The sequence below is a fragment of the Electrophorus electricus genome, chromosome 2 (genome assembly GCF_013358815.1).
Source record: "Electrophorus electricus isolate fEleEle1 chromosome 2, fEleEle1.pri, whole genome shotgun sequence".
Classification (NCBI taxonomy): domain Eukaryota; kingdom Metazoa; phylum Chordata; class Actinopteri; order Gymnotiformes; family Gymnotidae; genus Electrophorus; species Electrophorus electricus.
The window spans coordinates 13732024-13751487 of NC_049536.1; the positions used below are offsets into that span (position 1 = coordinate 13732024).

General features: G+C 38.6%; 1 protein-coding gene across 1 annotated transcript; it reads right to left on the reverse strand.

The window, feature by feature from the left end:
- Positions 1-1679: 1679 nt before the first annotated feature.
- On the reverse strand, positions 1680-16440 carry LOC113568790 (plexin-C1-like). Its single transcript, XM_035534231.1, has 17 exons — positions 15520-16440; positions 15229-15360; positions 14152-14286; positions 13800-13900; positions 11655-11760; positions 11220-11377; positions 10214-10374; positions 9776-9878; positions 9048-9141; positions 7706-7744; positions 7169-7299; positions 6908-7084; positions 5083-5185; positions 3855-4034; positions 3473-3628; positions 3107-3215; positions 1680-2813 (listed from the first exon to the last, which is right to left on the reverse strand). The coding sequence occupies exons 1-17, from the start codon at positions 16438-16440 to the stop codon at positions 2728-2730; spliced, it is 2892 nt and encodes a 963-aa protein (XP_035390124.1). The 3' UTR covers positions 1680-2727.
- Between the last annotated feature and the right edge of the window lie 3024 nt (positions 16441-19464).

Sequence of the window (19464 nt, forward strand, 5' to 3'; positions counted from 1 at the left end):
TGAGTTAAGACTGAACTATTAATCATTAATAAATTAATTAAAATGAATACATTTTCCCTGTTAATCAGTGTTGTGCCCCAATTAATTTTATCCATTATGGTTGACACTCTATTAAAAGTATTAAATCCAATACAGTTAAAATATAAATTAAAATAAAATATACTGAATTAGTTGTATATTGGGATGTGTGCTCATCATAAATTCTAATTATACACAGGATTGGATTTCAAGTGTCCTGTGCCAAACCGTTAATTTCACTTGGAGTGGATTTCAATCTATTTCAGATGATGCTGAGACTTACTGCTTCATCCAGTAGACTGAGCCGTTTAATGCACAATTTCTAACAAAAGATCTTGCCTTGTATATGACCACATTCAGGTGTCTGGTGTTTGGATTTGATGTGCCTTACAGAAACCTGGCATCAACCAAATATTTTTCCTCTTTTAAATGAGACCTTTCCACCCGGCTGTTGTTACCTTCAGAAAGCCCACAGCAGAAACCGTGTTGCTGTTCCGTCTGTTATATACCAGGGGGATCTGGATTTGTCCTTTTTGCCCCTGCTTGATTTATTTTCTTTTGAATGCTTTACATTTAAATGTAAACCCTCATTTTCTGGGATAACGCTTCTCATTTATCCGCCACCCAAACCAAACCCATCCTTCAACTCTGAGAGGTATTATCTTCTCTCAACATTCTGCATAACCTCTGCCAATATTATATTACTGGGGGATATGAACATCCATGTCTGTACCCCTCCTGCCGTTTTACGTTGGAATTTCTTCAATCATTGGACTGTTTTCCTCTCAGGCAACTTGTTGACATCCCCACACACATCAGAAGGCACAGGCTTGTCAGTCATTACTGACTCCACCCCGGTCAGCAATCTATCAGTACATGATTGTTGTGTGTCTTATCATAAGGCTGCAGCTACAGAGCTGCCATTTTTTCTCCCCTGATTAAGCCCAAACAAAATGTCAGTTAATGAAAGCTGGCCAGTGGTAGTGTTTTAACAGTTAGGTCATTGAGACATTAGAGTAAATTCCTGGTGACTGCACCTGAGTCAAATTTACAGTCCCTGAAATGGTCAAAGCCTACTGTCTGCCAGTTGTTCTATTATCTTTATTTATAAAATCTCAAAGTATACATCAAATTATACAATAGACTTTCAGTGACAAAGGATATGTCATGGCCAGAGGTGGTAGACTGATCACCCTACCAAACAGTCACATTGACCGCAGATATTGTGTTTTAAAATGCCTATTTTGCACTTTTGCAAAACTGTAACTGATGCTATCCAAGATCCTTTCCAGTATACATACAGAGCAACCAGATCTGACAATGCCATATATCTGTCCCTGCAATATAGATTCTTCAGCTTCTGGACAACTCGCACTTACACCTGCAAGTGGGGCATTTCAGATATACTGGGATGACCATGTTGATTCTTGAGATGCATCTTAAGATGCAGCTCTTGAGATACAGTTTGGCCAAAATGAGATGTTGATCCTTTTCTGTACTTCTGTTAACAACCTAATCTGAAGATCCGAGGCTAATCGTTAGAGGATGCCCTTGTCACTTGGCTAGGAGTGAAGCAAAAAGTCTACTAATAATAAGCGAATAATGAAACCAACAGCAGCCAGCTAACCACAAAAAAAATCCTACAAAACAGTTTGAAAATGGAAATCATGTGGTTTAATCTTCACAAAATTATTTTTTTTGTTTCTTCTTGTGTAAAGTATGTTCGTTGTTTTCGTACCATACTAAACGAAGTCCCCACTTAACCTATTTCACGAAACTGCACTTGGAATTTTTAACTAAAGGTCCAGGGGAAGGGACATGTCTGTTTTGGATTTTGCATATTATTCTTCTTTATTCCATCCATATAAAGGGGGTTGGCTTTCTTGGGAGGTTTACCATGAATGAAGAGGAATAAAGTACCAAATGAATAAAGTAACAAATGAAAAATATAAAAGTCTTGAAACACTTCGTACCACATGGCCTTCAAAGTTGTTGCATACCACAATAAATGAACATAACATGAAAAATTAAATGCATTATCCACAACTATGACAGTTGATTTTTTGGACAGTTACTTTTATACTTTAAATTTAAAGCTACAACTACTAAAATCAATTAATATATTTCCACCTAGCTGGTTAGTATAATATTACAAGTAAACACAATTAGAAATGGTTAAGTATTTGGCTGCAATAAGCATTGCAAAAGAAGGTCAGCTTCTTTTCAGAAGTGCAGAGATATAGAGATATAGAGATATATATATATATATATATAAATGAGAGAGACAGAGAGAGCACGAGAGAGAGAAGTGCAGAGAAGACTATTAATCTTTGTCATCTTCTCACCCTTACTCATCAAGGGTAAAGAGGAGAGCGAGAAACATGATGGCCAACCCCTCACACCCCAACTACTCTCTCTTCCAATGGTTCCCCTCCCAGAAGAAACTGAGGATAAGAGTCCTGAGATACCACACCAGTCAGCACCTGAACAGCTCCTTTTTCCCTAGTCACAGTCCTCTTAAACAAGAACACTTCTCACAACCTCCCTCTCCCTTTATTGCTCAATTGCACAGAAATGTAAAAAAACAAAAAACAGTCCCAAACTGGCCTTCAACACACGTCTTGTTCTTCAGTGATGTATGATTTGCTTTTCAGCAATATGGCTCAATGTCAGATGCAAAGATGCAACCAAGTTGAGTTACTCTATAGATCACCCAGGCTGTCTTTCTGCAGGGTCATCCCTCCCCTGCTGGGCAGTCTCTCTGCCCCAAAGATGACGCACAGCCAAGCCTCCTGCTGCCAAAATAATAATAATAATAATAATAATAATAATAATAATAATAATAATAAAAAACCAACAAGCAAATAAGGAAACTATAACACACATGAAATTAAGCATTAACATTTGAGAAGGCAGATTGTATTCATCTGCTACATTAGTAAATGTAGAAGCAAATGTTGAAATGCTGGACCTAAACTCCAGCTAAACAGAGGTACACACATACACACGTTAAGCATCCAGATGACAATTACTACAAACCAGGGTTCAAAGAATTAATCTTAAAACTCTCCATCAGCTCAGTACTTACCAATAGCACCAAGAAGAATCAAAACGATTAATATGACAGGTATGTACAAATGTTTTTTATGTACAAATGTTTTCATCTGTAGAGTTTTTTTAATACTGCCAAACTCAATCTGAAAAATATGAAAGTAGTCAGAGTTCTTTTTACCAACTGAGACAGTATCCTGAAACTGTGTTTAAAGTGATTTGCATTATATGAAAAAAACATACAATTGTTTTTAAAAAGATTTATTTTAAATACAAAATGTGCTCAGGAATATTCAGAGGTGCTCACACTTTTAATAGTACAAGGTGCTCAAACAAGACCATAACAGTCCAAATGAGAACATTACAGTCAATGGTAAAATGATGACAAACTAAACAGCCTTACCCTCAGTGAGTCCACGCTGATTGCCTTTCCTCCAACAATCTTACAAAGGACAGCAGTGGACTTAATCTCTAGTATCAAACACGGAAACGGCTCCTCTTTCTGCAGCCCTAACACATTCACCTCCTTCATACTTAAATTCAACCTGTCTTCATTTTTCTTGAGAACATGAGAGAGAGTGTAACACAAAAACATGTCACATGACAAAACACAAAAACTTTATCTTTGTTACAAAGGAAGAGTAAGTATAATCAGGCTTGCTAGAGAAGAGCAAGCACTTTAATCTGAATTAAAATACTCCAAAGATGGTCTTGGAACTTAATGATTTGCAGTGCAGTTACAACAGCATGTATATCTGAAAAGAAAGTTGGAAATGCTGCCTTACCTGTATGGTGATGAGCACATCATTGTCATCCAGAGATGTGCCAAAGCTGGTGAATTCTGGATCTGGGTGGTAGTAGAGAGTTTCTGCGCAGGGCACTGTTATGTTTCCCACTCTGAGTGATACACTGAATGGCCCTGGTGCCTGGTATTCTCTCATAATGTCAGAGTGGAACCAAAAGGACTGAGATAATATGAAAAAGCCATACTTCATAAATTAAACTCTGAATTATAGACACATAATATGAACTGATAAAATACTACATATGGAAAAGAGTTTCTAACTTGGGGAATATGGTTTATAATACACTGGACCATTAGGTAGCTGTTAATTTTTTAAACAATAGAAATTGTATTCTAATAATTAACTATGTTGCAAATTAATTCTATTATTTAACTCTAAAGTATAGAATTAATTATGTTTTGTACTCGTGTCCATCAGTAAACCTGACTGACGGATTTCAGACTACTGCACTACACTGCATACACACTCACATTTCTCTGATTGTTTCAGCTGCATGATTTGTTGCAGTTCTTGGATCTGTTTGTTTTCTTTCATTAAAGCTCATCCATCTGCAAAGCCTACTTTATCGATGGCTGTACCCAGAGTAGGTGGCCCTCCCTGCCTGTCCATTATTTTGTGCAAAGAGCACACAGTTAAAATAATTACAAAGTCACTTTGTCTTTGGAGCGTTGTGTGGATTTGGCATTTCTGGTGCCCTAAGCAAAGTTTTGTGTGGGGGTCCTGATCAAAGGCATTTTTATTTTTACTGCCAAACACATTTACCCAGCCTGTACGATCTTTACCTATTGACTTACTGCATTCAGAAGTGAGCATTCTGGTTTCAGTTCCTTAATTTTCTCTTTCTTGATGCCACTGTGGTACATGCATTTCATAGTTGAGCTCGAGCGTTCTGATTAGTTAGCTAGCATGTTATGGTATCACTTTGGTGTCAAACAATGAAAGAAAGAGCATTTAGCTGTTTTTTGGGGGCCAGCATGGGGCCCCCTGATCTCTCGGGTCCTATGCATTTGCATGGTTTGCCATGTGCCACCAAAACTGTTTGGAGCGGGGGTGGGCTTTTGAGAAAGGTTGGGATGGAGGGTGTGGGATTGAAGGGAGCAAGTGGACTCCTTTGGAAGAACTTTTAAAATCAGTTACAGCAGCTTTAAATAGCAAACAAGAGTCAGCTGTCCTCAACTTATTCTGAGGGTTGAGCACCATTTCATACCTTGTTGGCCGAGTTGAGTATAATCTCTTTGGACGATAAATGAACAGTGACTGCCTCTGCATACTCCAAATTGGTCCCCAGCACATGAATCTGCCGCTCACCACTGAAAGACAAACGTTAAACAATTATTTAATCAGATAATGTTCAAGACAGTGTGACAGAGGTGAAATAAAAGCTAGTAAAGCACTTGGGTAGCATGAAACAGCAAGTGTGAACATTGCAATCATGTTTCTCAAGAAATGCTGAACCAAGATCCATTTATCAAGCAAGAAATATTTTGGTAGCCTAAGTAGCTTTAAAGCCAGCAGCACAAGCATTACATGGCTTTATGGGGCAGAGAAAGGAAACTCGCAAATAAAGGGCATAGTTTTGGGGTGCTTACACTACTCATGTGTGTTTAGGCTGGGTGGTTCGAGCACTGTGACCCTGTGAGAATGCCCCGTAGATGGATGGTATGATCCGCTGAACTTCCTGGATTTACGCGTGGTTTTGTGTCAAGGATGGAGTACAAGTTTCATCGCACCACACTGCAACTCATATGATGTCTGTCCAATCTGCTGAAAGAACTTGCATCGCTTTGGCATACCCCTCCTTTTGTATCTTCTGGGCTTTCTCCATGTTTTTGCTGCCCCCCTGTTAGTGGTGCCATTTTCATCCTCATCTTACGGACATTGACAAAAAGCCCAACAGCCTGTCCTTTGTCGTGAACTTCCTGTGACCCCTTCCAGTGGACCATTAACTTCTCTGTCGTAGAGCAATTGGAACGGAAAGAATCCGGCGGATGCTTGTGGCACTTCTCTGTATAGGAAGAGCAAGTATGGGAAGAGCCATGTATCCCAGTTTGTATCCGTGTCTGCAACAAACTTCTTCAGCATGGCCTTCCCTGTGTTGCTGAATCTTTCAACGAGGCCATCTGTCTAAGGGTGGTAAGATGTGGTTCTTGGTCTGTGAGTATTTTCCTCGGTATGCCTACTCTGGTAATGAACTGCACAAGAGCACTGACCAACTGCCTTGTTTTGACTTTCCTTAGGGGAAATGCCTCTGGGTAGCGAGTTGCATAGTCACAGAGTACTGGTATTTATTGGTTTCCTGGCTGACTTCTGAGTAAGGAACTGACTTTATCCATCGCAATCCTTGGGAATGAAGTCTTTACTATGGGTAGGTTTATCAGTGATACTCTGTCTGATGTTTTTGCTGGAGCTTCAAGTTAGCAGACCCCCAAAATTGAAACGAAACCTACATCACTGCAGCAAAGTATAATTAGCTACAATGCTGTTAGGAAGTGGCTAACCATCACCAGGTCTCTGCTAGAGAATGAGCAATAGATGCTCAAACCACAATCAGCTCAAAGAGTTTAGCTGCACTCACCTCAGATCACCTTGTTTCTGCAAGTCATAATAAAACTAAATCCATTGTGTGCTACAACCCAGTAAAGCTGATTCTGAGGATTCCTTGGAAAATTTCTTAAAGTTTACTTCAAGCTTATCATTGGGGTATCCAAAAGTGTAAATGCCACCAAATTATTCTTTTTTAAATGTCAAACTTGACTAATTTTGCATTGTTGTATGTCTTCAAAATGGATCAAGCTATTTTACAAGTATAATGTAATAACATTGTGTTATGAGACTGTATGATATTTCTTAACCCAAAAACATGTTGCTGGAATTGGGACTCATTTGTCAGAAAAGTTATAAATATTTTTGGACAAAAATGAATAAAATTTGAATTAAATATTTTAGCTGGAAACTGGTTCTTTGTATTGTACTCTAACATTTTTGGCATCATTTTGGTGCTATGACCGTCAGAGATTTTCACTGTGCTTTACCTGGCCCATGTGATTCTAGGCTGCAGTCCAGTACACGTAGGCTGGGAGCCATAGGTGATGGTGGCGTTGCTATGACAACTTCCGTCTGCTGTCACCACACACACCCTGACAGCTCCTTTATTTCCATTTGGAATGTGGAACCTCAGAGTGTCAGTGGAGCGTTCTAACACAGGAATTCTGTGGAATTAAACAGCAAGAGTAAACAAACAAAACAAATGTGTCTCTATACACACCAATACACACACCACCTGTAACACTCACTCCTTTGAATTGCAGGCCATGATTCCTTGGAGGAGAATTTTCACAACTTGTTCCAGATTTTTCCCCTTCATCACTGCATTGTTTTTGCCATGAAAAGAGACCTGACTAGGCCACAGAGAAATGATCTCTGGCTAATAAAGAACATGAACAGAAGAAGTGTTTGATACTGGCCATCTGATGCACCGCCTACAGACTTCCTGCATTGATACTGGCTGTTTGATGCACTGTTAATGAAACGATGACGCCTACAGAATTTTACATTGCATGCTTGCCTCATTATGTACATAACTAATCAACATCAACAATGTTGGTCTTAGACAGAAAAAAAATGTAAAGAAATTCTTACAAATACAAAAAGCATGAGTCATTCTGTGTTTCGTGTTCTAAATCAAACAAATTATCCTGTGCAAGAAGACTTGCTACTCGATTTATGAACACAAATGTCTTCTGGAGTCCATTTCCCTTTTCAAGGCCCCCACTTTCCTCAGACACACACAGATCTTTCCGCCGATACAGTGTATGAGACTCTTTACTTACTGTGTAGTTCTTCCTAGCAGTTAGTTGTTTACACATACCCTACAGAGAAGGAAAACAATAACAAAAAAGCAAGTCAACTGTATTTTATTTGTCACTCAATTCAAATCGCAACATTCAAAAATGCCAAACTTTTTTCTTTTTTTTTTTAAAACAGAACATTTTATTGGAGGTTTGTTTGCGATTGTTAAAAGAAACACTGTTTCAGTTGGCAACTGCTATCTTATTCAGGTATACTCAAATAAATGCATCAATGCATTCATTCACTGGACGAAATAACCAATTACCAATACATTTAATGGTAGAAATTCTAAAAAGACATAACCGTCTTTAGATTACATAAGTTACTGTTGTATGTCAATGTAACCTGGTTTTCAGCGGTACTCTATTACATTAAAAACCAAAAGGCAAGCTTAAGTACATTATGGTCAACAGTGTGAAAGGCAGTGCTAAAGTCAGCACTAATGGTGTTATTTTACTTAAATCAGTATTTAGCTGTCTCAGTGTTATGAAGTAGAAATATGAGTTAAAACAAAAATTAACTACATCATCATGTCACTGGGAATTAAATATAGAAAATTAAGAATAATAAACATAAAAACTGAATAGAAATAACAAAATTAAGACCTTAAGCATTAAGAAATAGTCGTCATGTGCGTGTGCCCTTAGATGAACTGTTCGCTGAATGCACCTGTGAACAGATTACATGATCCTTCCTGTATGTGCACCTGTGAACAGATTACATGATCCTTCCTGTATGTGCACCTGTGAACAGATTACATGATCCTTCCTGTATGTGCACCTGTGAACAGATTACATGATCCTTCCTGTATGTGCACCTGTGAACAGATTACATGATCCTTCCTGTATGTGCACCTGTGAACAGATTACATGATCCTTCCTGTATGTGCACCTGTGAACAGGTTACATGATCCTTCCTGTATGTGCACCTGTGAACAGGTTACATGATCCTTCCTGTATGTGCACCTGTGAACAGGTTACATGATCCTACCTGTATGTGCACCTGTGAACAGGTTACATGATCCTACCTGTATGTGCACCTGTGAATAGATTACATGATCCTTCCTGTATGTGCACCTGTGAATAGATTACATGATCCTTCCTGTATGTGCACCTGTGAATAGATTACATGATCCTTCCTGTATGTGCACCTGTGAATAGATTACATGATCCTTCCTGTATGTGCACCTGTGAATAGATTACATGATCCTTCCTGTATGTGCACCTGTGAATAGATTACATGATCCTACCTGTATGTGCACCTGTGAATAGATTACATGATCCTTCCTGTATGTGCGCATGTGAATAGATTACATGATCCTACCTCCATGTGCACCTGTGGTGCAGACCCATGATTCCAGGTACATGTCTGGTTACTGGAGTTCCAGTGACACCCAGATGAGACACAGGCAGTGCACCTAAAAATACAACACAACCCTGCTGAACCTCATCTGAACACCTGAACCAGTAAACAAGTCATAGGCAGTACACTGGAACATACAACACACACAACCCTGCTGAACCTCATCTGAACACCTGAACCTAAAACCAAGTCATCACACTCAATACTGATCCCAAATTTGCTTGTTTCCATGTTTTTGGTACAAAAAAATTAAAACCTGATGGCCAGCTGGGTACCACACAACAGAATGTTGACCACTAGATTTACAGTAGTAAAAACTATTAATAATGTCAGTGTTTTAATGTGCATTATGATGAACTGTATTCAAATTATAATTCTGCATTAAGGAGCAAGTTTCTTGTTAGTGAGAAATGGTGTTTAAGGTACAATTCTATTAAATGAATAGACAGTGATATTGAACCATACAAGCAGCACTGTCCAATGGGATCAGCCGTTTTACTGGGTTTTTAATCCTGTAAAACCATTCCCTGCTCCATATGAACCCGTATTATTCATATTTCATACTAATTTCCTAAAAGAATTAATATGGCTAAGTTGTGACTTTGTGAGCTTTCTAATGATCTAAAATAACACCAACTGAAAATCTACTGTAATGACCCACTGTTTTTAAATGACATGAATGCTCTTACTTAGCATATGGTGAGCTCTCTGAGATGTCTGGGCAATTTCTCAGTTTCAGGCTTTCTGTGAGAGTCTCATCTCCAATAGTGACAGTTGCTGTGACTTGGAGTCCTGGTTATCCAAAACAATTACTGGTTAAACATGTTCAGTTACTGAAAAATGTCAAACACGCAACAACTTATTTTTTGCATGTGCCATTAAATAAAATTGCCATTACTATATATTTTTGAAAGTTTAGGAGCAAATTAGGATTGCAATGTTAATGCTTTGCACCTTAAACTATTTATGCTTTATAACAAACACACCTAGAAATAAGAATTATATACTGTTAACTGAATACAACCCCATTCTACAGTAATGATCATTAAAAGCACATAGGCTGTACCCTTACTGTACACTTCAAATGAGTCACAACTTCTGATGGTCAAAACGGTAAAAAGACTGACCTTTAGATGGCAGGTCCTGGCTGGAGAAACTACAGGAACATTTGGGGAAAACTGCAGTAGGAAGGCTGTCACACAGATCCTTACTTCCACTCTTGAAGGTGCATGATAAGGGACAATGTCCCGTGGCTTCCACACTTAAGTGAAGAGTCACAGTGAGCTGAATGAGCAAGTAGTTAAAGATACCAAAAAAGAATGCACTGCTCATATGGCATCCTGTAGCAGGGCTTTGTCTGTCTGTCTGTCTGTCTATTGGCTGTTTGTCTGTTGTCTCTAAGTCTCTATAATCTATGTTGCACTGTCAAAATGCAGGAACCTTGGATTCTGTTGTGCAGATGTTGGTTCATTTGCACGACCATCCAAAGGTGGATGATGCAAGTTGAGGATTAACTAACTTATTTAAGGGAACACATCCTAAACCTACAGGGCCATGCAGGAGAAGTAGACATGGACTATTCCTGCATATCTCATCCCCAGCTGCATAGGAACCATCTGTTGGATCTTAAATACACACGTTAACAAAGGAGATAACAAGAGACAGGTGTGATACATGGGAGGGGTGTGGAAATGAAGACACACACACACACACACACACACACACACACACACACACACACACACACACACACACACACACACACACACACACACAGACAGCACCTTCCCTATTCCCAATCCCCTGATTATTGATGACCTGCACCTGTCCCTTATTTGTCTTTTTGTTTCTCTGCTATTTAAAAACCCACAGGAAAACTCGTCCAGTGCTGCATGTTGTCACACAAACAAGACATCAAACAAACATAGGGAGGAGTCCAGGAGGACGGGCCTGTGCATTGACATTTGTTCTCATATGTTGGTTATATTTTCTTAGCATGACGCTTTAGAAATATCTTAACTATATCATGACTACTGGGTCTAAAATAATTTTGACAGTTCCATTCTTTGGCACTGTACGGTGCCTGTATTGTGACCAAGAGATTGTATAGAAAACGTTGTATAGAAAGGATATACAAAATTATTCTTCTTATGTCCTGCATTCATCTTTCTAATGGCTCCCATAAGGTCAACGTCTTGACTTCCACTGCTGCAGAACCGTTCAGAAGAGGTCCACTTTTCTGTCGGTGCCGATGTGTATTTTGAATAAGGGACATCCATGCCTGCCTCAGACTTAATTAAGTAATGAAAGACTACTGATGAACATTATTAGGATGACTTTTATAGTGTGTCCTGTGTGTATTTGTTGTTAATGTATTGTATTTAATATAGTGTCCTGTGAATATTTGTTTTAATGTATTGTATTTAAATTTCCCCTTTGGGATAAATAAAGTTTATATATAAAAGTAAATTACTAGGGTGAACAATTTAATAACAATTTAATCAGATTTGACTGTTTCTTGAGATGTTATTGGAGAAAAAACAACTTTATCCAGAATATGTAACTTACATTTCCAGAGTGCTTTGCCACCTGAAAAGAAATCAGCTCTTTCTGAAAAGAATCATCTGGAATTGAGATCCAAGTAGAGTTTGAACACTCATCCTGGGTAGAGCATCTAGAATGACCCAAATGAGGAAATTAATCATACATGGTGAATATTTGATATATAGCTGGTTATTTATTTTTGTATTTTTTGGTCTGTCCACCAACTCACTGGATATTGTAAATAAATAAATGCAGAATATTAGTTATAATTTGATGGTGTTTACATTGATATTGGGTAATAATAAATCCCTTTTATACACAGTCTTCACATTGCCATGGTCCAACAGTACTGTTACATAAAAATGCTAGATTTAGTATTTGCAAATGCTTCTGTACACTTTAGTGCTCATTCTCTTGTTTTCATAGATGATCACCTATGAAAGTTCTAATGGCAGACACACACACCCTTAATACAAATGATTGTGGCATGAGGTGATATACTTTGGATCATGACAGTTTTCTCAGTACTTTCCACTTCCTCTTACCAGCCATCTAAGTCAACTCAGTGTTTTGGTGACAAATAAAATGGCAGTCCTTGCTGCATTGTTTTCAACCAAGGCGATACAGAAGGACTATGTTGCTCACTTCATAGTGCAGAGTGCAACATGTTTAGCTATTCTTTGTCCATCGTTAGTGATAGTTTTATCTGTGAGAAGTGTAGATTTATTGCTAGTCTGACAGAAGGTTCTAATGCTAGAGGTAGACATCCAGACCTTAGAAAGTGTTAGACATATTGACGAGTTAGAAGTACAAGCTCTGGATGCCTTAAGTAAAGTTAACAAGCCCTCAACTCTGGCACTACAGCCCTTGCAGGAACACTACAGCCCTACGGCAAAATAGCTGAGCTTTGGCTCGCCCATGGGAGCACCACACCTCTTCCATTCAAGTGTCCAACCACTTATCAAAAAATCTAACCTAAAAAATCTAAAAATCATGTCAGCTATCAAACTACAGGCAGATCTTAAACCTTCCATTTATTTTCAAGTTCAAACCTGAATCAGAACCAGATACATGAAGTCTTTCAGTCAGAGTTTAGGCCTCATCATAGTACAGAGAGAGCACTGATTAAAGTAGTTAATGACCTGTTGTTGGCTTCTGACCAGGGTTGTTTCTTTGCTTATATTGCTTGATCTGAGTGCAGCATTTGACACTATAGATCACAACATTTCACTAGATAGACTTGTTGGGATTAGGGGAACAGCCCTTTCCTGGTTTAAATCTTATCTAGCCAGTCACTGCCAGTTTGTTAGAAATGGAGACTTTACAGCATACAACAAGGTTAGCTATGGTGTCCCACAAGGATCTGTTCTAGGGCCTCTGCTTTTTCTTTATATATGCTACCTCTAAGTGACATTACATGTAAACACTGTGCTAGTTTCCACTGCTACGCTGATGATACTCAAATATATATCTCAGCCAAACCAGAGGACTTATATCATCTTAGTATTATTGAGGAATGCATAGAGGATGGCAAACACTGGATGCTAGGGCCAAAAAATGCTAACAGGCTTTCTGACAGATCATCCCTGATGGATCCTGCTAGTGTGGATAAATACGAAAGATGAAATAGGTATGTGGTACATTGTTATGCTGTTTTGAGTCAGGGAAAGTTCAGTTAGACTGCACAAGAGTTGGGCTAGTCTGCTATGGAATAAAAACCACGTTATATTAACAGAGTTAATGTCTGCTGAGAAATTTCTCGTTAACACTACAATAGCTGCTACATGTTTGCACACATATCTGGGTACCATTGCTTTAAATAAAATTCCCCTTACATTATGTCTTATTGGCTGTATGATATTATGGTAGAATAGCTGCTGTAATGATTGAGCTGGCAGAATATAGAGAATAATTAACTATTATACTTGAGCTTAACCTTTTGTTTGGTATTATATCAAAAGATTAAGGAAATCAATACAGCAACAGCATTAATATATTATACATAATATACATTATTCCTGTTTAGATGTTTATTCAATGGCAGTGTTAGTGTTTTAGCAAGTGTTACTGTAAAACTCAACTTATTATATTACATGAAATACCAGAAAAGTTAAAATGTTAATGCAGTGTTGGGTATGATAGATGTGTATGAGTAGATGAGAAACATACTTGCTTGTGTTCATACACCAGCCACAGAGAGGGTCCTGAGAGGACCTGCAGTGTCTCAATGTGCTGTACATGCCACACTGAGTTACTGCCACTCGCCGGATCTGCAACATACACACAGGAAACCAGGTTAGGATCACATGATCAGGACACATACATGATCATGAACAGGACACATACATTTCCTCAAATTAAAACATAGTCACTGAGTTTACACTTTGAGCTCTTTAAAGAACTTATTAAATACTTACGGGACACTTTGCATAGATGAAATTATCATCCTAAAATTTTTTTGAAATATTTTAACAATACATATGTAAGCATTGGATGAAGGGACCTTAGTTCTAAAACTCACTTGATTTCTCAAAGCTATGTAGATGCATTTATGATCCACTGGGTCAAAGTACATTCTGGAAAACAGCATTCTGTCATCATCAGATCTGTATAGCACCTTCATACATCCTGGTCTGAAAGACTTATCCAATACAAGCTGAAAACACAAATAAATAACACAATCTCTGATGTCTGGTCAAGAGAGACAAATGAAATAAACATCACTAGAGATGGCATGATGCCAGTTTCTCTGATACCAAACTGATACCAATATCTTGCATTTGAGTGTTGCCCAATATCAACACTGATCCAATATTTTTTCATTTAAAACCACATTGGAACTGTAGTTTAGTTGTTTGGGGGAATTGTTTTGTGTGAGATATATTATATATGATATTTTTGAGATGTTATGCATGGATTGACAACAAAAAACTGTTTACTAAAGCATTTAATTTTTTTTTGCTTCCATTGCCTTACAGTCAGTGTCTCAGTTACTGAGATTATATTTACTGCCTTGGACATCACCAGCTAGCTCTCTCTCTCTCTCTCTCTCTCTCTCTCTCTCTCTCTCTCTCTCTCTCTCTGTCTGGTTGTCTCTGCTCAGTTTTTACACTATAGCTTGTCTGCATATTTTCTTATTACTGAATGCAACTGTAATTCCACATCTACTTAATAATAACCTTATAACTGTACTTCTGAACTTCTGAAGTACATCGCTGTTCTACCTGCTAAACAGCAAATGCACACCAGGCACTAGGTGAGCAGACGGAGAGACTACCTGAACTAGGAGTGCCTGTTCACTCAAACTCTGCTTCTGTTTCTGTCAGGTATCTGCTGCTCTTTCTCCTTTCCTAGACTCTGAATTTCATTCACTTCAAGGTCAAACTGAAAATGTAAATGCTTTAAATGCTTTCACTAGTAGCTAGATAGCCTATTCCCCAGACTGGGTTATTCAAATTATAGCAAAGGAAATCACACCTGTGTCAGTACATGCATGGATATTGGCGTGCTCTGTCATGGTTTTACTGAAATATGTCATATATTAACAATATAACAGATATATTCCATTAGGGAATAAAAGTGGTGCAGGCAGACAGACCTTAATCAGCTGACCATTTCCTGTTCCAATGTACAGGACAATCCACGATCCTTTTTTTTGTGCCGCCACAGAGGTCATTGAACTAACTTTGAAAACCTCAGACTGTGGCTTTAATACCTTGTCCCTTTTAACCTGCAGAAACGACACAGAAAAAATTTAAAAAGACATGTCAAGTACTGATTAAAATATTGTGAATGGGAATTCTGACGATAATGTTTAAGGCATGCAAATCACAGTAAATATCATGTTTCTCAAACGTGCACACTTGAATCGTACGTTTGTGTTTCCTACCTCTGCACACTTTGGATTACATTCGAAATCTGAAGGAACTTGGTTTCCTGGATCGCTGATGTCGAATATAGCCAAAGCAGTGTCATCGTGCTCTTCTTGCCCAGTGAATATTCCCACCCATAAAAGAGGGGTCCCAGAGGAGATAACGGCAGAGGACAAGAGCTTGCGGCGGGGTTTATCCTCACAACACTTTAACCGCGCACCTTTCAGGGATCTGGTCATGTCTGATTTTTTGCGGCTGTTATGCATCCTTAAGAGCACAACACTCGGTGCTGTTGCAGACTTAATGTTGAGAAATAAGTACGAGTGAGAGTGCGAAGATGTTTGAAACCCGTCCACCCACTCAACATCCTTAACTATAACACATGAGTCGGTTGGTTCACTGGCTGTTGTAGAGAAAATATCGCCCGTCTGGGAGTGTAGAGTATTCCACAAGGTTACACCTCCTTGGAAGTTACACCCTGTATCTTTTTTTGCCTTGTCTTCATTCTCCCCGGCAACCAACAAATATGTACCCCTGGATTGTACTCCGTTACTTTGATCAAAATCGACAAGGAATGCCATCGATGATTTATCCACTAATGGTACAACTGACAGAGCCTCTCTGTAGATAGTTTTGGTTATGTCATTTATATCGAGGACCTCACAATATCCACTTGTATCACTTCCACAGACAATCAGTGTACCATTAGCGTCGAAAGGCAATAAAATATTAACTTTGTTTGGATGTGTATGGTTTGGTAAATCCTTAAACTTTTCCTCTACTAGATCGAGACGCATCTGGTGGAGGCGAGAGTCGGTAACAACGTACACCTTACCCTGTCCAACAACAAAGTTTCTAATTTCTCCTTTAAAGTTGTAATCCAACGCGTAAACGCCAAAGTTGAATAACACCAGTATTCCAAGTAATACAGCCCTCATTTCACATTCCTATGTGGTAAATAATAACCAGAAATCACATCCGCGGTTAAGCTATTCCGCGCTTGAGAGACTGACGGTCAAGTCATCCGCTCTTAAATTGGAACACACCTATATGCGCGATTTTACGGTTTTTCGCGGATCACTGCAAACTTACGCTGCAGAAGCAAAGATAAACAGAGACTTTCGTACGATACATTTAAAAGTGCAAAACACTAATATATATATATATATATATATATATATATATATATATATATATATATATATATATATATATATATATATATATATATATATATATATTTTTTTTTTATTTTTTTTTTTTTAATATATAATCTCAATCAATTTTAGATAAGGTTAAGTAATAGTATACTACTGAGAACGTTTTGGGGAATAAGCCTAATAATCAGTTCTGAGGTACAATGAGAATTTGGAGCTCATTAAAGATGTCTTTAAATGAAAGATACGGGTAGCCATATCAGCTGTCTGAGAATAGGTGAAATATACTCAACACAGCACACATTTAAACTCTTTCTCCAGTCAATAAGGTAGTATAGATAGTAAAAGCCTGTTCTAAAATTCTTTTCTTTTACGCCACTGGATCACACATAAATACATCTGCTTATTCACCTTTCCTCAGGTTATCCCTGCCGTCATGTTTGGGCTTCTAGTGTTCTGCAGTGAGATATGTCCCCCCCACATGTTATGTTGTTCCTGACTGTCAGGAAACAAAAGTTCTTATACATAAACCTCCAAAAGACCCACATGTTCAAATGGATTGGATGAGTTTTATTTTTCTGTCTTGTTAATTAGAATGTACATTGAATAAGACATCTAAGAAAGTGTAAAACATTGAAATATGCAGGGAAGGAGTATTTCAGGTCCCAGAGCCTCATGTATTCAACTTTGTGTGGAATCCAAAGTGAAAGTGTGCCTACGCAAAAATGACAGGAACTGGCATATACATAAAAAATTCAGATTTATAAAACCGTGATTATACACAACTTTAGTTTCCTTTTTATAAATCATAACCTTCTCGTAAATCCCGACCTGCTACCACCCATAACTGGTCAATGTAATTGACCTCATTCTTGTATGAGATTGTGGTGATAATGGCAGAGCAACAGGCCAAAAGGAAACTTTTCAGAAAGGTTCAGTTGGAGATTCTTGTGGCAGAGATCCGGGTGAGGAGAAATATATTGTTTGGTGGCCTTGGCAGTGGCGTCACCAGTGAATGGAAGTTTACTGAGTATACAAGCATGCATCTGCAGCTATAAATAATGTTCGTTCGTTCCACCAGCTACACTATTGCTGAGGTGAAAAAAAAATGTAGTCAGACCTAAAAATGAAAGCAAAGAAGTGATAGTGACAGGAAGGCAGTGTATCTATGTAACCAGTGGGGGAAGGCTTACACTTCCAGCCTAATCATTTGATGTTAGAATGGTTAAAATTATTGAATACATATTATGTGGTATGGTTAGTGAAAAGGAGGGAAATACCTATTTTTGTTGATGAGTGAAGCACAGGAGAGCAAGACAAATGCTTTTATACTTATGATATTTGATTGAAAGATACAATATACACAACCACTGTTTGCCTACGATATTTTATTAGAATATCAATATCAGTGGGGCAGTGGGGTTGGTACAGCTACAGACTGTCAGCCCAGTACCGGGGTCTACAGCATTCCATCTGCCCCAGGCATGTCTACGGCAATCTGTCTGCCCCCAGCATTGGCTGAGTACTCACTGATACTGTTTTACAAACACAAATTGATACCATTACAGCGTTTGAAAAGCTTACAAATGAATTAGAAGAAGTAAAAGGGATCATGTCTGAAATTTCGGTTACATTTAAAAGCGCTTCTTAAATATACCTTTGCACCGGCCCCCATTCACAGTCAAATCATCACGTCTGCAGTCACAGCGTGAAGATTCTGCTCATCTGGTGGGAAGGGATGTAGGTCTGGTTCAAGGTCGTGGGGCTGTCAGGGACGAGCAGACCATTCTGCTGTGCCATGTTGTGCAGCCCGGCACATGCCCTCACAGTCCAGCAGACCTCTTCTGGATGGTAGAGCAGTCTCCCGCCAGACACATCCTAGTCCTTTCACATTCCCAGCGGCACACTCTGCAATAGGACACGCGCCATTTGCATAATTGTAGCATCTCTCCGCTGCACTATGTGAGCATCAGAACGGGGTAAGGAGTCAGCACATAAGAGGGTAGCTACTGTCACCTGCAGGAGAAGTGCAATGTTTAAGATATGATGAATGAAAAAGGCACAGATGTTTAAAGTGGGTAATATTGTGAATAATGAATAATATTAACAATGTAACCCCTCCCTAAAGGCACCCTAATAAAATAAATATAATTTGCGAGGCGCACATCTCAGAAATAATGTGTTAGCAGTGTAATAAGTGCCTCCAAAAATACTTATCATACTTTTACGTTTTAAAACCCTGCACAAAAAAGAAAGAAATAAGTGAAACAACAGAAAAGAAACAACAGTATGTCCTCAGTGGCTGTACGGATTCAACAGAAGTACAATGAATTAATTATGTAGTTACTCCTTAAAGTCACCACCATCGGTGTGAAAACAATTCCAATGCACAAAGAAAATACCCAAATGTCACTAATATCCATATTTCTTTTACCCTCAGAGACCTCAGTTGTAAATTATTACTTATATCATCAACAATCAAAATAATCAACAATGAAATTAGTAAATGAAAACACTCGATAGTAAATTGTCAACACAGTAAAGGCAACAAGGAACCTGAGCTTGGCTATGTCAAGCTAAGCACGTAGGCGTTCACAAGCGTTTGCGTCGTCACTCTTTGGGGCCCAAACATTGGTGCGCATGTGTAGAATGCCGAATAGATTGTACAGGAAATAAGGAGCAGGTTGAGGCAATACTCGCGAGTCCTTGATGCACGTGGAGATGAGCTGTAGCGTCCGAGCGAGCCGCTACTCGTGTCTCCTCTCGCTACGCACACGACACAAGTGCATCGATTTTTGTTGAGGC

Coding starts and splice junctions, on each gene's coding strand:
- LOC113568790 (XM_035534231.1), bottom strand. CDS start 16,440: ATGAGGGCTGTATTACTTGGAATACTGGTGTTATTCAACTTTGGCGTT. Junction 15,361..15,519: donor GTAATCCAAAGTGTGCAGAG/GTAGGAAACACA, acceptor TCGTTTCTGCAG/GTTAAAAGGGACAAGGTATT. Junction 7,085..7,168: donor ATGGCCTGCAATTCAAAGGA/GTGAGTGTTACA, acceptor TTAATTCCACAG/AATTCCTGTGTTAGAACGCT.